This window comes from Fomitopsis serialis, assembly GCF_022376445.1.
Source record: "Fomitopsis serialis strain Sig1Antser10 chromosome Unknown B0H18scaffold_91, whole genome shotgun sequence".
Classification (NCBI taxonomy): Eukaryota; Fungi; Basidiomycota; class Agaricomycetes; order Polyporales; family Fomitopsidaceae; genus Fomitopsis; species Fomitopsis serialis.
In genome coordinates this window covers 70,234-87,946 of record NW_025955051.1, presented here as the reverse complement: position 1 = coordinate 87,946, position 17,713 = coordinate 70,234, and the positions used below count along the sequence as shown (strand labels likewise).

At 52.3% G+C, this 17,713-nt stretch overlaps 4 protein-coding genes across 4 annotated transcripts; all 4 read right to left on the bottom strand.

Moving 5' to 3' along the window:
• Positions 1-6,193: 6,193 nt before the first annotated feature.
• B0H18DRAFT_1031817 (uncharacterized protein) lies at positions 6,194-8,550 on the bottom strand. Its single transcript, XM_048030087.1, has 18 exons — positions 8,380-8,550; positions 8,308-8,325; positions 8,218-8,254; positions 8,146-8,159; positions 8,046-8,086; positions 7,937-7,994; positions 7,870-7,879; positions 7,795-7,812; positions 7,687-7,738; positions 7,602-7,636; positions 7,517-7,541; positions 7,455-7,466; positions 7,379-7,394; positions 7,279-7,324; positions 7,122-7,225; positions 6,979-7,066; positions 6,548-6,922; positions 6,194-6,497 (listed from the first exon to the last, which is right to left on the bottom strand). Exons 1-17 carry the CDS (start codon positions 8,496-8,498, stop codon positions 6,671-6,673), a joined length of 945 nt encoding a protein of 314 aa, XP_047888849.1. The 5' UTR covers positions 8,499-8,550; the 3' UTR covers positions 6,194-6,497; positions 6,548-6,670.
• A 2,690-nt stretch (positions 8,551-11,240) lies between these two features.
• Positions 11,241-12,272, bottom strand: B0H18DRAFT_882930 (UbiA prenyltransferase family; the record flags this gene model as incomplete). Its single annotated transcript, XM_048040940.1, has 4 exons — positions 11,241-11,300; positions 11,352-11,680; positions 11,730-12,117; positions 12,165-12,272. The coding sequence occupies 4 exons, from the start codon at positions 12,270-12,272 to the stop codon at positions 11,241-11,243; spliced, it is 885 nt and encodes a 294-aa protein (XP_047888848.1).
• Positions 12,273-14,566: 2,294 nt separating this feature from the next.
• On the bottom strand, positions 14,567-15,052 carry B0H18DRAFT_882934 (ICMT-domain-containing protein; the record flags this gene model as incomplete). Its single annotated transcript, XM_048040941.1, has 1 exon — positions 14,567-15,052. One exon carries the CDS (start codon positions 15,050-15,052, stop codon positions 14,567-14,569), a length of 486 nt encoding a protein of 161 aa, XP_047888847.1.
• A 1,032-nt stretch (positions 15,053-16,084) lies between these two features.
• Positions 16,085-17,157, bottom strand: B0H18DRAFT_882902 (S-adenosyl-L-methionine-dependent methyltransferase; the record flags this gene model as incomplete). Its single annotated transcript, XM_048040939.1, has 6 exons — positions 16,085-16,296; positions 16,357-16,639; positions 16,691-16,796; positions 16,853-16,924; positions 16,979-16,996; positions 17,057-17,157. Coding segments are annotated over 6 exons (792 nt in total), but the record flags the coding sequence as incomplete, so codon positions are not given.
• Positions 17,158-17,713: the final 556 nt, after the last annotated feature.

Sequence of the window (17,713 nt, the reverse complement as noted above, 5' to 3'; positions counted from 1 at the left end):
ACGCTGGTCACTCCTTGACTCGTAGTAGTTTTCCATTCGTGACCTTTTCCCAATACTAACGACTCATGTTAGTATCTACGCATATCTAATGGGGTTGCGCTCGGGCTCTCGCAGACCAGTTAGTAACTCGCGTCAACCGTCTCCGATGGAGTCATCGAGTCTGACACTCGCACTTGAAGTGATCGTTCGCGCACCTCTCGTGTTACGCCTCGCTCAGGTGCTCTCAACGACTCAAAGGCTCCTTCCGTCTTCCGCTCTCCACGCGCTCCGTCTTCCGCACATGATGCACATGATCCTGATAAACCGTGCATTGTCTGTGTCGGCTCGCAAGCTCGACACACGTCGTAGCGGATGATTGAGGATATACCTCACGCGACGGCCTTCAGTGCCAATGAAGCGTTGTTTCCGCCAGTGGACACATGAGAATTGAGTCGGCGAGAGCGAGGGTTCTCACCTGAATGGTCAAAACCACGGCACGGAGCAACAGGCTTGATGGCGGGGATAATCTCGAGTTCTCATGACTTGCGCGGCCGAGTGAGTAGAATGGGCCCTACGATAGCATTGCCTGCCAGCCCAGTCGCCTAGCATGAGATCGTCAGCATGTACATGGCGCTACCAGAGCGGGGGGGGGGGGCGAAGACTGACCGCTGCAAAGACTATTGCACACCCTTCCACCGCACGTAGTCATGCCCTATCCAAGGTCCTCCGCTAGATGTGCCGATAATGATTGAATTTCGCTGTGCAAGAAGGCGATATCCATGTGTTGTCTGCGGAAGAGGTAGTTACGATCGCGAAGATGCGAGAGGGACGGACGGTCCTACCTTCGGCGCTGATCAATGCCACAGACGGGGGAAGATGGATACATCTGGTGCGGATGGCCAGCTGACGTGCGCACGAAAGATATGGTGAGCGCATCACCAGTTCACGAACACAAGCCGTAGCTACGATGCCGAGGTGTTAACGCTTCAGCATTCATCATCTGGCGGGACACGCACAATATCGCCAAGAGTACCGGTCCATATGACGTCGAACATTCAAGAAGCGTGAAGTGCAATCTAGAGTGCGTTCGAAACATACAAGATGGCGAGGCTGTAGAGCGAAAGTTGCTGGTCCACGCTCTTCCGCTCTGCGAAAGCTGGGAACCCAGAGCACGAGGCCAGTCAGGAAGGCCTGAACGAGAAGATATATGTTACTGCGGTCCAAAAGGGTGGCATAAACGTTGAACGGCCTGGTCTAGCTCTACTGGCCCAGCGTTCGCGGCAGGCTCCCTTTCATTCGCTTCCTCGCTTAAGGCACCGACATTCTTGGACATTCTTGAGAAGTTGTGTCCTCCCTAGCTGGATCCGAATCGGAGGGAGGTTTGCCCGCTAACAGAAGACCGAGACATATGGATGCAGTCACGCGAATGGACCGTCAACTGAATCCCAGAGCCATCGAAAAGGTAGCGCAGAGGCGGGCAGCATACTCACGACGAGCCTGAGGTCCACCCCCTACGTCTGCGTTGTTGATAGCACCGAGTCCAGTGATTCCACTTCGCCGTAACGGACGTATTCCAGCGCTCAAGTGTACCCTGTAACTTGTCATGCTGTGTAAAGGAGCAGGAGAAAGCGACCGGCGGACCTTAGGTGAACCGGAGCTTCTGTTGTGAATATCTGTGATCAGAGCATGACCAGCGCATGTTGACTGTTCTCGCAAACATTGATTGGTACCCACATATGTGGAAATCACGTCCTTGGGCCCCGCAGCCGCCCCCTTCAGTATACGCAATCATGATCCCGAGAACTGTCGGTTATACATCAACAGTGCCAGCTGCAAATCGTGTGACTAATACGTACCTTGGCGCGATTTCATGGTTTGCCTCAAGATGATTCGAATGCGAGCTGTCAGAGCTATCTACTCACCAGACCTGCGGCAAGTGTGGATCGGCGCAAGTAGCCGTACGCCAGCCAGAGAGAAGACAGCGAAGTTCTGTGGCGCCGTAGTTGGCAGTGTGAAGCGCGGATACGAAGAGACGACTCATCGCTGTGTGAACCACTCAGTCGCGAGCGGGTTGTTGTTCAGGTGAACGAACGCCTCTTCGTAGAGGACGTGATCGTGGTGCCAGTGAATTGTGCCCGTCTGGTGTCAGAAGACGTCGTACGTCGCCTAGCCTGAGCGGTCGCAGATAAGGATCCAGGCGAAGTCGTCGTCCCAGGCGGGTGACCGGTCGTCCTTCACAAGCGTCGGGGAGTCGTTGGTTCAACATGTACATGAAATTCACGAAGGCCTCCAGTATAAGTAGAGAAGTGTTCTGTTCACTGTGACTGCTCATCGATTCTTCCTGGTTGCGCAGCCCAGACGTAGGCACAACTCACCGCGTTGTAGTTTCCTCAACTCCTTCCAGTGATCTCCTAGTAAGTCGTACTAGTAGCCCACCCCCCCCCTCATAGGTCGTCGAGGCGTTGGTATATCATCGTTTTTGTCCAAGTAAGTATTGCAGTACAAGCGGGCGCTCTGGCAAGCTTCTTCGCGCATTGCTGCCTTGCTAGAGCTTCCATCTTGCTGATTTTGACGCGTAAAATCCAGAGGTCGTGTTACAAAGCGCATATAACAAGTGTTGTGTGAGCTAGTGAGGACATGACAGAAGAGGCAGAAGGTGCGCGACACGATGATGTGGCGCGTCGGTGGCGCGAACGCGTACGGTTGCCCGATACTTAGTCCGAGGCCGGGCATTTCTGAGCCCCTCCTCTTCCTTCCTGCCAGTGGCGCCTCCCCCTCTTGACTGAGTACTCGCACGCTACACTGATCGCTACCTGCCCACAATGGGGTCGGCTCTCCCTTGGTCAATTATTGTCAAAGTTATTCACATTGAGACCGACTGCTTCACAATTTGTTCGCGCTCTCCTCGCAAGTTGGACGCCGTATATCTGCTGCATTCTGAACAGCCATCTTCCGTCATGCTCATCTATTCTAGTTGCATCGTCAACGCGTATAACGTTGCAGTAACGCAATGCTACCACCTGGGGCCTAAGTACGGCAGAGCGGATGAGCGATCGTTGAGTAGAGGCTGAGCGGGATACACCGGTAAGTGGCCACATGGTTATGCCTCTGTGGTCTGACATTGAACTTCGTTCTGTGGCACCAGAAGCAGTAAGTATCGCTGGACATGATCTCAATGACAACCAGGCCAGTTCAAAGGTATTCCGAAGCTCTGCTGTCCCTGACATCGGACTGAACTCCTTCGTAGACGTCCGATTCCGCAGAATGACAACCTACCACGGTCACTGTTGCATCATTCGCCCTGCTACTCAGAGGTGCACGCCATATGTCGCTAGCAGGGACGGGAAAGCTGTCCATGGAGTTGGGAGGCGTAAAATGGTATGATTTGCGCGCACACCGTCTCACATCCTCGACCGACTTTCTCTCAAAGCTATTCCCACGACATCGCAAATAATCGACTTGTGCTGTTGGTTCAAGACAATTTCGGCGTTGCCGCGTAGATGGACCCGCTCCAAGGCGTCACACCTCATCGACAGTGGTTAACTACGCCATTGCCCGCAACAATCTGGTCCGCATGTCCAACGCTCGGATGCGCATGTTTCCGCAGTGGCTGCGATGGTCGTACCACGCAGCACCGCGCAGTCCCTTCCAGATAGCCGGAAAGGTTGCATGCCACGTATGGCATCACTGGCGAATCAGTTCGAAGTTCCTGTCGACGCGGGAGCAGTGTCAAGCATCGCGTTGAGTGCGAAAGCTTGATCAGTGGATGGGGGAAGCGTGGCGGTAGGCATAGGTGCAACACGATGTCCTCGGTATTCGGAGTCACCCCCAGTACCCACCAAGGGCGCCCACTCGACTGGTGTATGGTACAGCACGTTTGGCAGGGTCATGCACAGTTTCTGCAACCCAACAGACGGGCCCTCGAATGGCGCGCCTTGCACACCCAAACATATTTACAAGGTGCACGATGTGAAGCCATCGCGAGATTCGACCACTGACGTCACGCCCCTTGACTGCATCACGACAACCAGGATCGACGTCGCGTACACTCATGTGAATGGTGCCCTTCACAGCGGCTTCCCGACGCTCGTCTTCAACGACCGCTCGTGACACGTCCTCGAATAACTGGACAACAGGCCGCCGTCTACGCGACTACGCTGATCACACGCAGCGATGCGTCGTCTCCCGCTCAGTACCCACACCATTCACGACGGCCCCACATACCTTCGCTGGCTTTGTCTCTTGCTGGTGTACGACTTGATGGTCGTTGACTCGTGACGGGAAGCTCCCGCAGACGCATCATGGTGACGCCGAACTCGTTCTCTCTTTTCTTCCATTAGCCTGAGTCATTTCATGGCCACGCTGGTATTGTTCGTGAATGCCATATGGCGTCGGTTCCTGGTTCTACTATCCCTCGACATCGGTGGACGTCATCTATCGCCGTGAGAACGGAGAGGATTTCAAAGTAGATTACAGACGTGAGAAGGTAGGTTTTGCTGTAATCGACTTTCGCTTGAACTGACATTGCTCTACAGTTTCGTGGTCCGACAAAACATAATCGACCGACTCGATCTGGTCGTCCTCGAAGCGATTACATCTACGCGGCGCAGATCTCGCCACACACTCTAATGCACCACCCTGTGTATGGACTGGCTCGCCAGCTGGATCTCAGGATGAAGCCTTAACCGGCGTACTTCGTCTATGCCACCCAGGAAGCACGGCGCGCATCCACGAGAACAGAGCACACGGTCCCGTGAACAGCACCTCTCGCCTACCCGCGTACTCAATTGTCTCTGCAAGGTGCACCACGCACATCCATCGTGGAGGCTGTTAACGAGCGTCAGGCCGCTACACAATGCTGGGTTCACGGTGCTGCTACGAGTGGACGGGCAGCTCGAGCGCCGCAAACATCAAATCACCATTGCTTCGGGAAGTGATGCTCTTTACTGAACATCAGCTGCCCGACACTCGACCGGCGTGCTACCTAGGACGACGATCTCGCTCAGAGTCGTTTTGAATTCGGTGTGGGCGAAGTGTCGCTCCCTCTGCCACTAGATGGATCCAGAATACCTATCTGCGCTTGCGCCTATAGCCACGTCTTCCGCGAAGAGGCGACCGTCAACCTTCAGAACGTCCCGCCATCCCCACGACGGCGATACATTGATCCCACTCGACGGTCCCCATGACATGCCTTCCTCCATGTGCTTTGCATCGCCTCACGACGCAATTGCGGCGCAGACCCCGTCGGCCCCGTCCTTGCTACTCTTTACTCGCCCTGTGCATGCGTGTGCTGAGTAGCATCGAGTGCTTCTCGCGCCTCACCATGACAAGGGGCAGCGTCCGGCCCACGCTATGCGTAACTTGACAGTTGAATACTGCCCGATGCTCGTTGCGTTGCGCGTCCTTGCAGTAGCGGTACTGCAGGGCACTTGACGCGAGTTCAAGCGTCGGTACATGTCTTGACCTTCATATAAGCATGGGCCTTGTGGCTCGTGTCTTTGCACCTCTGATGGGACGTTGTATGGTTCGACGATCGTACGCAGGGCTGGTATATGCAGTGTTTGAGACAACGTACGCTGACATGAGTCGTCAGACATCCCCAAGGGCTCGACCATCCTCGTCATCCTCAGCAATTGGTAGTACTCTTTGCTGCCGCCGACATTACCAACGGCAGCTCCATGTAAGTACTTCGCGCTGGTGACCATCGCGCTGACAGGTTTAGCCAGGGATGAGCAGCAACACGATCAGTGCGGTTCACTCTTTTGGGTACGAATGTCGGTGCACGTAGGTCGAATTCCAGCGCTTTTGCTCACCCAAGCTCATAAATGATGTTGTGTGTTCAAAGTGCGTGATCATGCCCGGAGGAGACAATCCAACTCCGTACGTTATTTTTGTTGTTTGTGAATGCGTGGAAGTTCAGTCAACTACCCCGAGGGCAGAGAAACTGCATTTGTGCATGTGTACTCGACGGTCGCGATGTGTTTTATAGCATATGTTTGGGGATTGAATGACGATATTTTTCTCCATGCCTCTTACTTGCTCGTCACAAACGGTCATGGGTGCTGCTCATCACCACCAGGATCAGTACTCCCGCATGTTCTGAGCGTCATGGCTTTCGCAGCCACGACTCGTCATGATCTAAGAGGTGCACTATTGACATTTACATCTTGTTGTCTGGCTGGCACCGGTCTGTCGACTGACAGGGCCGACTGCAGCTTGCGAGCCCGCCCAGGCACCCGACTCAATTCCATCAATATCGAAAGTATACATCCAGTCTCTGCAATGGTCCTTGGAGGAACGACACCGGATGCAATGATGTACATATCACAATGCGAACGGATGTATAACAGCATGAAACGATTTCGGTTCGCATCTGGCTAATCACCGGAGGTCATAACTCTGTCTTTCCCTCGTAACGATCCTCATCGGCTGTTTGTAACGGGGCCTAGCTCCTTTGCACGTTCCTTCTCACCCATCACCCCCATGAAACCATCGTATGCAAGTTACAGCGCATGATCCTACCCTCACATCAGTTATTGGACAATTCTGGCGGGATGGGTGCACATACGGTAAGTTTGGGAGTACTTTCCTCCGCAGTCACTGCATTTTCATCCTGGGACTCCTTGCCATTCGCGTGGGCTAGATTGACCATCATCGTGTCCTAGAATGGTGGTTGGCACAGAGATGATGTTCATGAATAGAGAGGACTTACGCCAGCTTGCGCCGTGACACAAAGTGCTGGCAGGCGACCATCGGCGGGTATGGTGTTGTGACTCGCCGGAGGGAAGCTACTTATTCTGAATGTAGACATGTCATGCCAAATCTCTTCACTTCCTCGAATGAATTCCCTTGCATTGAGATTGGCGAGGAGGACACCGACGTAGAATGAGCCAAGGGGCGACTCGAAGATCGCATACCAAAGGTCATCCCTATATATCGCCATCTACAAGTCAAATGCATAAGTGGTAGTTTTAGGTGAGATAACAAACGATGTTATACCAAGATGAAGTCCAGCGTCGCGATGGTTGCGGTCCACATACCCGTGTTGATAGTCATCAGGAAGAGTCTGAAGTACATCTTCTGGCTACTACATATATATGGCTGGTGAGTAGCAACAACTTCTCGTACAGTGGCCAACGTACTGGGAGAGCTCAGGTACGCCTTGTTTGATCATATAGTAGGACATGGTTACTGCAATGAAGATATCGACACATGCGCTGCAGGCTCGAAGGCTGATGTTCAATGCCTGTGAAGACAATTGTTATCGAGCATGCCATGTCTACAGACTTGAATACGTACAACGGAAGGACCTAATGACAACGTTGCAAGTTCGTGATTGCGATGTCTGCATCCATGTCCAGTCAGCGAGAATCGCAGCAGAGCGCAAGAGAATTCGTACATTATGATATTTTGTGCTAGAACCCGAGGGGTAGTATCAGTAGCGTGCGCCAGATAGTTAACATGCGTAAACGCACGGATCGACACAACTACAGTTGGTATGAATTCACTGTACGCGTCGTCGAGAAAAAGGACTTACATAACTGCCAGAGCGATATGACAGCCTACAGTAGAATTGAGTAGAATTCAGCATGCTCCACCACTGCTAGGGGAAGGGAATATACAATGATGGAGGGAATAAGCCATCGCTTTCCGCTGACTGTGATGCCGTGAGTAGGTAAATCGTATGCTGAACCGAATGAAACTTACATCGATAGATACGATAGAGGTAAAACCATTGAACGCAGACCGAAATCATTCCCTGATACAGGCGATTCATGCGTGAGCCGTCTCGAATCGCGCATTATTGTTACTCACGACTAGCCAGACGTGTTGCTGTGGACGATGATATCATCACTGCTCTATGCGGCCAAAGATAACGTTGAAACCCACCACCATGCCTCTACAGATCAAAGGGTCAATTACATGTGTTCGCACCGTTACCAGCTTGCATACTTACTCCTGAATAACGGAAAGCCCTTCTACTTTACCCCACCGTAGAATCAACACCGGCCACACTTTGCGCACGGGTTGAATGTCCAGTTCATATTTCGTGACTTGGTACTCACTGCACTCCAAGAGTAAAATTTCATCGACGGTGCTTGCGATACTGTGTATGTGCTGTTTTGCATGCCATTGCACGGAATATCACTCTATGAGGAAGCTTACCACAAAAAGACGACCTGAAGATTAGACCATTCAGCAATGCCACGCAGACAACTGTACCGGCGACTATCTTACAAGAAGTTTAAGACTGCGTCGGTCAGAAGAACCATAGCTGAGGGTGATGCATGATGAGCGACGTATGTTGAGATGAAGTATGTGCCTTACTGGTAAAAGTACCAACAACTATTGGTGCGTCAGCCCTTCGATAAACCGTCTCACGAAGTCACTGGTACTCACACTTGAAGGCATGACATGCCCCAAACAGCGCACGAAAAGAAGGACCCGATCATGAGTGCGCCATATGAATTCTGAAGATTGAGCACAATCGGATTGTCGGGAGTTGAGGTTGCGTTCATGGTGTAGTACGGAGAATTTTCGCGCTTCAATGATGTCTCATCCGCTATCTGAAGACACTCGTTATATATACCCAGGCTGTATCATCTTCCTTGATAATCACGGTAGCGGTGTAGTCACTGGTTCACTGTATCTGACTGCGCTCGCGCCGAAGACTGGGCCGGAGCTCGTGCTGATATGCCGAGCCGTATGCGGTCTTGTCCAATGAGAAAAGTAGGATTTACGGTGAGAGCTCGAGTCTCTGCTGCCAGCTGGCGACAACAAGCGTCATTACGGATGTTAGTGACAAGTACAACACGTGGGCAAGCAGGTCACTGGAAATGATAACGTACGTGATATTGCCTGAATCACCGGCAGCAGTCATGTATTGCATCGATCATTAACATTTCAACATGCTTGAGGACCGCTTTCCGGATCCTGGCGTCATCTTATGTGATTGAAGAGTAGGCTCGAAAGGAGAACTGTGACAGATCCAGCTCGCACTGCCTACAAAAAGTCTCAGAAAGACTGTACGTCATAGTCACACTAATACGCACGCGCCTGGTCATCTTGCGACTTCGGCCCCCGATAAGCTCTTGTTTCCTCCGGGAACTGTAGTGAAATTATGACATGCCTGGGCTTCTGCAGTTAGTTCTATCTGCTTCTGTGTATGGCCAAGTACATTACGGTGGACAGTTTCTCGCTTCTGTCCGTGGAGTATCAATCATCGCAGTTATAGAAGGGTACCCCAGAATCCAATTCATGACCGTAAGCCTCAATGGACCGGGCTACATCTTCCCGGTTTGTGGCGTGACGAGGAGAAGCAAACAGCTCGCGTCACATTACCTGTGCTCTGATCTGGACGCCAAGTTCCTGAGGTCGTAGCACGAGCGACACGGAGGTAGCAAATGCTCCTAAGGTGACGTTACCACACTGCGATGCTCACTGCTGTAGCAGTGCAGAAGATATAGCATCTGTAACAATCTGTTCTTAGAGACTGATATCTAAGGCGGAATGATCGAACGTACTAATGCCTAGTCTGCCACTCATGTCGGACCTGGTGTTCTGAGAACGTCGTCGTCAGATACAAGAGCATCGTTCGACGAAACAAACACAAAGGTACTTCAGATCGGCCAACTGTGGGCATCTCAACTAGAAGGCAGACTCGAAGGTGTCCCTGGTGTCCGTGCGAAACCTGACATTCTGTGACGCTGTTCAGCATACATGCCGCTCAACATTCATAACATCTGCTAATTGTGCATGTCTTCGATGCTAAACGGCCTGGCCATCACTGGGGCTATATGTCATCTGTCAACTCCAGTTAGCGCCGACAAGTGTTCGAATGTGTCTGCTCATCATGCATGTTAGGAGCGTCCCGTCGCTCGACATATTTTTGATGGGTGGTATAAAGTCCTCACTGCGCTATATTCCGTGAGAATGAAGGCGCACTCGTGGGTCCAGAGGCTGCCTGTCGGAGGAAGGAGACGGTCTCGGGTCTGCGCGAAGTCCATGCAAATGCCGGACAGTGCCATCGCGGTACTAGAAGGGCTACTACGACATCAAAGCGTCAAACTTTTCGAGGTTTCAGAGGTCAGAGGTCGAAAGGCGTAAATCGAAAGGTGGTGGCCGAATAGCGCTGGGGCAAGAGTGAAAAGCGCGGCATTGAATTGAGGACGTGGCGGCTGGATTTGTCTGAAGCTCAGGTCGAGTTCCCGCAGCTTGCGTGGCCTCGATCCAGTGTGTGATGGTGAGATACCACATCACAAGCTCCCGATACTCAGACATAGTGGTATAACACTGAGCAAAGACAAATAATACTAGCTGAGGAACCACGAGAGGAGGACCGAGTCGCGGAGGAGCGGCGTGTGGATGACGCGCGTCCGGCGCGTCGCGTCACGGCTGTAACACTCTGTGACCTGCGGGTACGGTTACGACGCTGCAGAGTACAAGTGCCAGTTAGACGGTTTGACCATATCGCTGAAGGAGACATCACGGCGGCCGACCTTCGTCTGTTTTCAGCCTCTCTTTTTCAGAAGTCGGCTGTTTGCGCTCCAATAGTGACAGCCTAGTACTGTACGTACCATGACTGTATACAGTAGCAAGGTCATACCTCCTCAGAGCCATCGCGGTGTATTTACCGTCGGATGCGCATATACTAAGTAGCCCATGAATGGCTCTGAGCTACACGTCGGATCCGCCGCTCTAGCTCTTCGTGCGTGTGGCGATCAAGCACGACCCTCTCTGGGGCATGCATGTACTAGCGCTCTCTGAGAATGCCCTCCTACCGAATGAGGACAGCGTTGTGCGTGGCGTTTTACCAACGGCCCAAGAGTATACCGATAAGTTCAATCAACAGCGTAGGGTCATGATGTGCCAATCTTGAAGCTTTGAAGCTTTGAAGCTTGAGGCCTTGAGCTTGAGACCTGAGGCGCTACCGGCTGCAGAACTGATTGGCTGGTCTCGATCATCGTACGGTGAATGACGTGTAAGGGACTGTTTACTACTCCGAGTCAAGGTTGAACATAGTGATGCTACAGAGCATTTCCGGCGACGATCCTGCCACCAGCAGTGCTTCTCCTGAATGAGCATGCAACCGGTGTTGCCACTGGACGGTCCAGAACTTATCGCGACTACATCGGCGGGATTTCTCCGGAAACAGGACTCCTGAGTTGACGCTGAGTACACTCAATACGAATCTATGTAGACATCATGAAATTGCATTCACACGGCAGACTATTCGAGTGAGCTAGCCGACGGTGTCCACGTCAATGTCCATTGTACATTCTATAATAGCCCGGAAGCGCGTGGGCGAACGAGAGCCAAACCTGTACCATCCCATGTCAGGTTCCTGCCAACATTTAACTGATTCGACGTACATTGTACCAGTAGAAAGACACTTGATCCTCTGCAACCGTCCGCAGTCTGAGGTATCGACTTCCAACGATCAAGGCGACAGTGAAGAGTGCGGCGGACGTGCGGAATCCGACCCTCCACACAGACGTCAAGACAAGTGACCAAAAAAGAAGACCAATCATTGGCGTTATCCGAGCAACCCTCGGAAATACGATCGGTATTGTCTTCCTGCCCACGGAGGAGTCCCCCGGGACGTCCTTGAAGTCTTGGGTGTGGATGGTGGACGCGAAGATCCCCGCGCTCATATACACCGCCGTGCGTGCTACCCAATCGAGTGCGTCATGATCGCGAGCTACCAAGCTATGAGATGGCATACTTTGAAATTTAGACGATGCACGCACTGGCCACCAGAGTAGCACCAACTTCGAACGATGCGAATCCAGCCGCGTTGACCAGATTGCGGATCAACCAGCCCTTGCTATGAGCGGACATCTCGTTGTAGATGGTTGTCAATAATATGAGAGCAACGCTAGCGCATAAGACCTCCGCGCTGTACAGCCAGGAAATGGCTAAACAGACGGGGACGAGCACCCAGCGAAGGACTAAGGCCGTCCGGATCTGGATGCGTTTCGACGGGATTGGTCGATACTTTTTGTTGAGGAGGTCTTCTTCCGGTCTCAAGGTCTGGTTGGAAACATCGAATTGCAAGAGGTGAATCCAGATCCAGAAGACCGCGTGTGGAATGCATCGAACTTGCAACACTGGCGCAGCAGCAATCGCAAAACATGTCTATGAACACATGTGAGCTATGGGTGCATCGACGAAAGGAGACTGACCACAGGTATGACTGTCGTCTTGATGTCAGACTTCGTGAAGAGAAATAATGTATACGCTATGTGCGCGGTTGAATGAAGGCTACTTTGTGCAGGGCCCAGGAAGATCATAACTTAGGTCCGACGTGTAGTAACTGTGACCACGTATACTGGAGGACGCACATATATGTCTCCGCTGCTCCAGCATCATTTCGTACAGACAAGCACTGCATTGCTCACCTGCAGGACCTGGGACACCCATAGATACAAAGAATGACAGATCCGAGCGGGTATATGTGAACATAGGAGACGTTTGAGGCGGGCTTGAGGTATTCTGATCGTTTAGTCTGATGAGACCAGTGCGACAAAACAGGGAGATATTACCATGGCATAGTTGGCTCAGGAAGGCGCATACTGTAGCGCATCCGGTTAGTTCTTAGTAGCAGGCTTCGGCACGAACCACTGTCAGGCTGCGGAAGTCGCTCAATCATGACAGAAGTCCGTGGGCGCACCGCAACAGCTTCAGGACAGAAATACAGTTCATTCACCTGTCACTCGAACTTAAGATGGGCCAACGTGAAGTGTGTGGCCAAAGGCCTAGATTTCGAAGGACATCGCCTGCCCAGGCCGAGTTCATCGCTGGAGTTACGAATTTGTTAAGCGTCGGCTCCGATGTATAGAGAAGTCTCGATGAAGATACAGAACAAGGGACGAGACTCACCGTCTTCCACCCCGTAGACAATCAGGCTGGCACGAGAACGCATGGGAACCTCAGGCTTCGAACACTAAGGTGCACAGTGTCGTGTTTCTTTTTTTGGAACTTGGATATCCTGGATACGTTGAGCCATTTGCTACATTTATCGCATGACGCTGAATATTATTGGACACAGTTCAGCGGCGCTTCATCACGATGATTCAGTAAACTCACGCCAACTCATCACGGCCATTCGACGCTATGGTTTCCAAATCATAAGATCTCACCTCGGCGTCGTTGCAGCTCGAAGCTCCGAGGCTCGGAGCGTGATGCTTCCATGTGTGCAGAAATGACGGATGCGCTGCATCACCTTGAGCTTTGTTGATATCTTCTTGACTCGAGGAACCGGGGCCGCTCCTTTATCATCATGCACGACACTCAATTAGTCACGTCGACCTCCATTCTCTAGAAGATACATACAGTTGTCGGCGACTGATTCACTGAGCACGCCGGTTTACGTTGCTGACCAATCATCCGATCAACTGGGACGGACGCTTCTTCCTCCTCAAGGAGGGCTTTTTGCCGCCTATCAACCAACCGCTTCTTGATACTCCACCTTTCCGCTGCTTTTGAAGTGGGAACCGCACAGGTGGAACTATCAGGCAGATTCACCGTATGGAAGTCCGGCCGTGGCTCGGGCTTCCATTGCAGAGGTTGCGTCGTGCACACATCCGCGCCCTTCTGGATCCGGGGAAGTCGGATGCGGCGTTTTGGAAAGCCTTCCGAGGGATGGTTGACCCTGCACCTCAGCTGCACCTCGCCCATCTAGGGTGTCCGTCGATGAGCTTAGACTCGCTTTCGCACCACGGATGAACCCACTTGTCGAGCTACCTGACGACTTCGATGCGATCAGATATGCGGCGAACAGACTGTGGTGCAAGGCACTGCCGGAGCGCACACCGACGCCCCCAGAGCAGGAGTTCTTTGCGCGACCGTGGACCCTTGAGGAGATCGCGGATGCTAAAGAGCACATCCGCCTGCACTCACGTCGCTCCACCGTCGGAGGCGATCGGGTCTCATACGCAACGGTGCTCTTTCAGGAGTGTGTAGATAGCCTCGACGCGCCCTCCACATGGCTGACGGCCATCCTCACTGGGATAGCGAAGCGCGGGAAGGACACAGCGAATGCGGCCAACTACCGGGCTTAGGGCTTATCGAATGCCGATCGCGCTACGAACGCTCAACGCGGTCACGTGCTCGTGTCTACGTGGTTTGATCACAACGCGTCCGTTCCCGGGCCAATTATATCAACCGTTCTCCATTCATATACTCACCAATACTGCGTATACACGATTAGCTGGCAGCTGAATACTGGCCACTCGAAATGAAACGAGTACTTCGCCTTGTACATAGTACTTACTCTGTATTCTGCTCATCCGAACGGTCTCAATACGTCGTTCGGTAGGTTGCTCTCTTCCGACAGCTATTTTTCGCGAGCCTTGGACAATTGCGATGCCTGTATTTTGGATGAGATACGTAGCGGGAATTGGGGACCTCCGTCGCACCCTCTGTCAGGGGCATTCGACGGCACTCTGAGTCTACATTTCATACATGAATTGTATCATGATTTCTCACAATGTGCATGGGTCAAGTACCATATTTTTAAGTCGTTGCACCACGAGGCAATAGAACATAGGTAACCAATTTGTCTGTGATACATAGAGTCGCAATATCACAACAAACCCGGAAATAGAGCGTACGGAACTCTGTTAGCCCAGTCCGACCATTCCTTCTCGAACTCTGCCTTCAGAAATGCATCCTCCTGTTTTACCCTCCTGACAAGATTGTACGACAGTATGGCCTTCCACCCAATCCAGATAGATGCTCCGCATATCCCTAAACGAGTGCTGAGAACGCCACATTCGTAGATGTAGGATCCAGGTCCTAGTAAGTAGACCCCTGTGCCAAATGAGGCTAGGATGGCCCCCGTATACGATGGATGGCGGACGACCGAGTACGGACCGGCCGTGATCAAGCGATGATTGGTGCGGATGGCCAACTGGAAGGTGAAGAGATCTCCGAGAACGTAGAACGTCCAATAGCGTAGAAGGCAGCCCGTCATGCCTAAGCTCCAGGCCACCAGCCCGGTGGAACGTATGTCGACTGCGGCTGCTCTGTTCGGTGTATGAACAAATGTGATGTGTCGAAGAAAAAGCATGGACAGCTCGTGGGACGGGTGGTATGCAGCGAATGTAAGGGCGACCTCGCACGCCGCTGTGATCCAGACCAAAGTCTGTTGGCTAGGCGTCAGCCATATGGCTCTTTCTGACTTCGTGTCGAATATGGAGAAATTCTCACCTGTGAAATGTGCAATAGTGGTCTAGCCACGACCCAGAAGGTTGCTTCCCTGCCACGATCCACAACGCGCGACTTCTTCTCCGCAGCCACCTGCTCATCCGCTCTCGCTGGAGCACGCGGAGGGGATGATATCAACCAATTCATCACTGCTAACAACGAAGTGCAGATAGCGCGAGCGAGTGACATGAGGAGATGCGGTACGGTGAGGGCCTCTTAGGCTGGGGTCCATAGGATGAATGATCCTTGCATTTAATGCGTTGGGACGCTGTTGATCATGCTTTCAGCCGCCGACGCCGGAGGGCACCACGTGCGAGGCAGTGACATCCGCGAAGAGCGGATGATACAGTATGTGCGAATCGAAATTGGACGTATCCGCGATGATTCGGACCACTCTGCGGGCTGGCACTGGCAGGCCGCGCTGATGTTGACCGATTCTACTTCCACAGTATTTGATACTACCGCCTAGGGCTTCTTCGCAGCTTGCATATTCTGCGAGAACAGTACTAGTTGTAGATACGGCACGCGCCGTTTTCATGCCGTTCCCAATCCATTGAGTCTAAGGCACTGCAGTTGGCACTGCCAACGATGAGGCCCCCGGACCGTCACGCGCACGGTTGACCATATTCACATTCAAGCTGCACATTCGCATCAGAACTTCGTGATGATCGGGCTGTTTGCACGCACACTGTCGGTATCAGGGAACGAGCTGAACTGCCTTCCTCATCTGTGTGCGCTCAGCAACACATAGAACCACTGATATCCGGGTAGGGGCCGAGCGAACAACAACCGGATCTTACTGGCAACCGAATTCTCATCTTTACGTGTCGGCGAGCTAGCAAAGATCGGAATGATACACCGGATCCTACTCGAGAAATATACAGCTGGCATCCTTCTAAACCGTTCTCTCGTCCCTATCGCATCGCTTCTTCGACCATGTAAAGTAGAGATCGCTTATCAAGCCAGCATCAGGACAATTCAGCATGTCGCTGAATTGCTTGAACACCTCCGGCGTGATGCCATGCTCTGAATATCGAGCTGCCAAGTCCGCGGCTGTGACTTTGTATGTGGCCCTCCATACCTTGCCCAATGCGTTCTCCGCCGGCGCTGCAACGAGAAGAACGATCCTGAGTACACGAGAATTCTAAATATAGTGAGTCAACACACCGACATCTTGACCGCACATCGGAACGATGACTCTTCGCACGTTCACTTCGTCGAACTGTTCCGACGATTGTATGAGTGTCTCCAATCTTCGCGCTACACATGGGTCTGCGCCCTTCGAGCGCATGATATCCTGTAACAGTCGAACTAGGGGGCAGTTCTGCACCAGGGTTCGACATCCGCGATCTGTGTCATGAGCATCTTCATCAGGATCCTCTATGAGCAGCCACCCCCCCGGTTTTAGCAGTTCGATTGTGCGCTCAAGGACTTTCTCTACGTCCGGAAGCTGATTTTCAACGCTTAGAGATTGCATACCCGGCTGAGTTTATGCACATACATGTATCATGATCAATCGAGCATGTATGACATCGAAGCTTTCTTTCGCAAAGGGAAGCGGCTGGGTGAGATCGTGTTGAAGGAAGCGTAGATTTGATGGTACCGTGCTGTAAAATATACCCAATTTTAGCTTCCATAAGTCCATCCCGAGACGCATTCATACCGATCCGGTATTGGGAATAAATCAACGGCCACTACTTCGGCTTGCGGGAAGAGTCGACTAGCCTCGATTGCCCTTCATGCGAACGAGTTAGTGAGGCACAGGGAGATAGCAAAAGACGACGCTCACCATGCACCACTCCCAGACCTGAGACACTCGACCTACTCAGCCTGTATTCACCGACTGACGACTCCTAGGAAGGCTTACCCAAGCTCGAGCACTCTCTTGACAGATGCACCTTGAAGAGGAGCTAAGCTCAGACGGCCGCCAAAGTAACTGGTGAATGCACTGTGTACACTGTCCAATCTACGAACAGCTTAGACAATGTGTCTCTGGCATGAGAACAGCGTTATCGGCGTACCGGTCTACTTCAATGCGAGAGGAAATAGCTGGCTGTATCATCACCTGTCAGGTGTCGTACGTAAACGAAAGTGGACCATCTACGGCACCTGGAGTACATATGGCTGCGACGTTTGCATCTTTGGAGAGACAATGGGCCCTGCCATTCAGGATATGAGCACTTACTTATACTTCGTAGAAGACGCCCATGTATCTAGGCCGCTCACGCGGGCGAGACAGCACAACCCATACAGAGGAGGCGTCAACACGTCAACGGTCACCGGAATCATCTGATTCCTGAGGTGAATATTGATGGAACGTTGAATGTCGACCGGCGGAGACAGTGACGCCGCAGGCCCGCCGGGTTCATTCGGTCACTTCTGTGGGCATGTCCATTACACCGTGGCTCCAGCCCTACTGGGAGGCTGTCGCGCTCAAGGAATGAGGAAAAAGGTTCGACTGCCGTCAATAAGAAACAGATTGAGTGGCCAAAGGCGCGTTGAGAACATCTCGGACGAAGACACT

Excerpts from the sequence above, each read along its gene's own strand:
- B0H18DRAFT_1031817 (XM_048030087.1), bottom strand. The coding sequence starts at position 8,498 with ATGAACGCAACCTCAACTCCCGACAATCCGATTGTGCTCAATCTTCAG. Across the intron at positions 7,995-8,045 it reads AATTTTACTCTTGGAGTGCA|TGTGGCCGGTGTTGATTCTA; the intron begins GTGAGTACCAAG and ends CCGTGCGCAAAG. Across the intron at positions 7,542-7,601 it reads GGCTTATTCCCTCCATCATT|GCTGTCATATCGCTCTGGCA; the intron begins GTATATTCCCTT and ends ATTCTACTGTAG.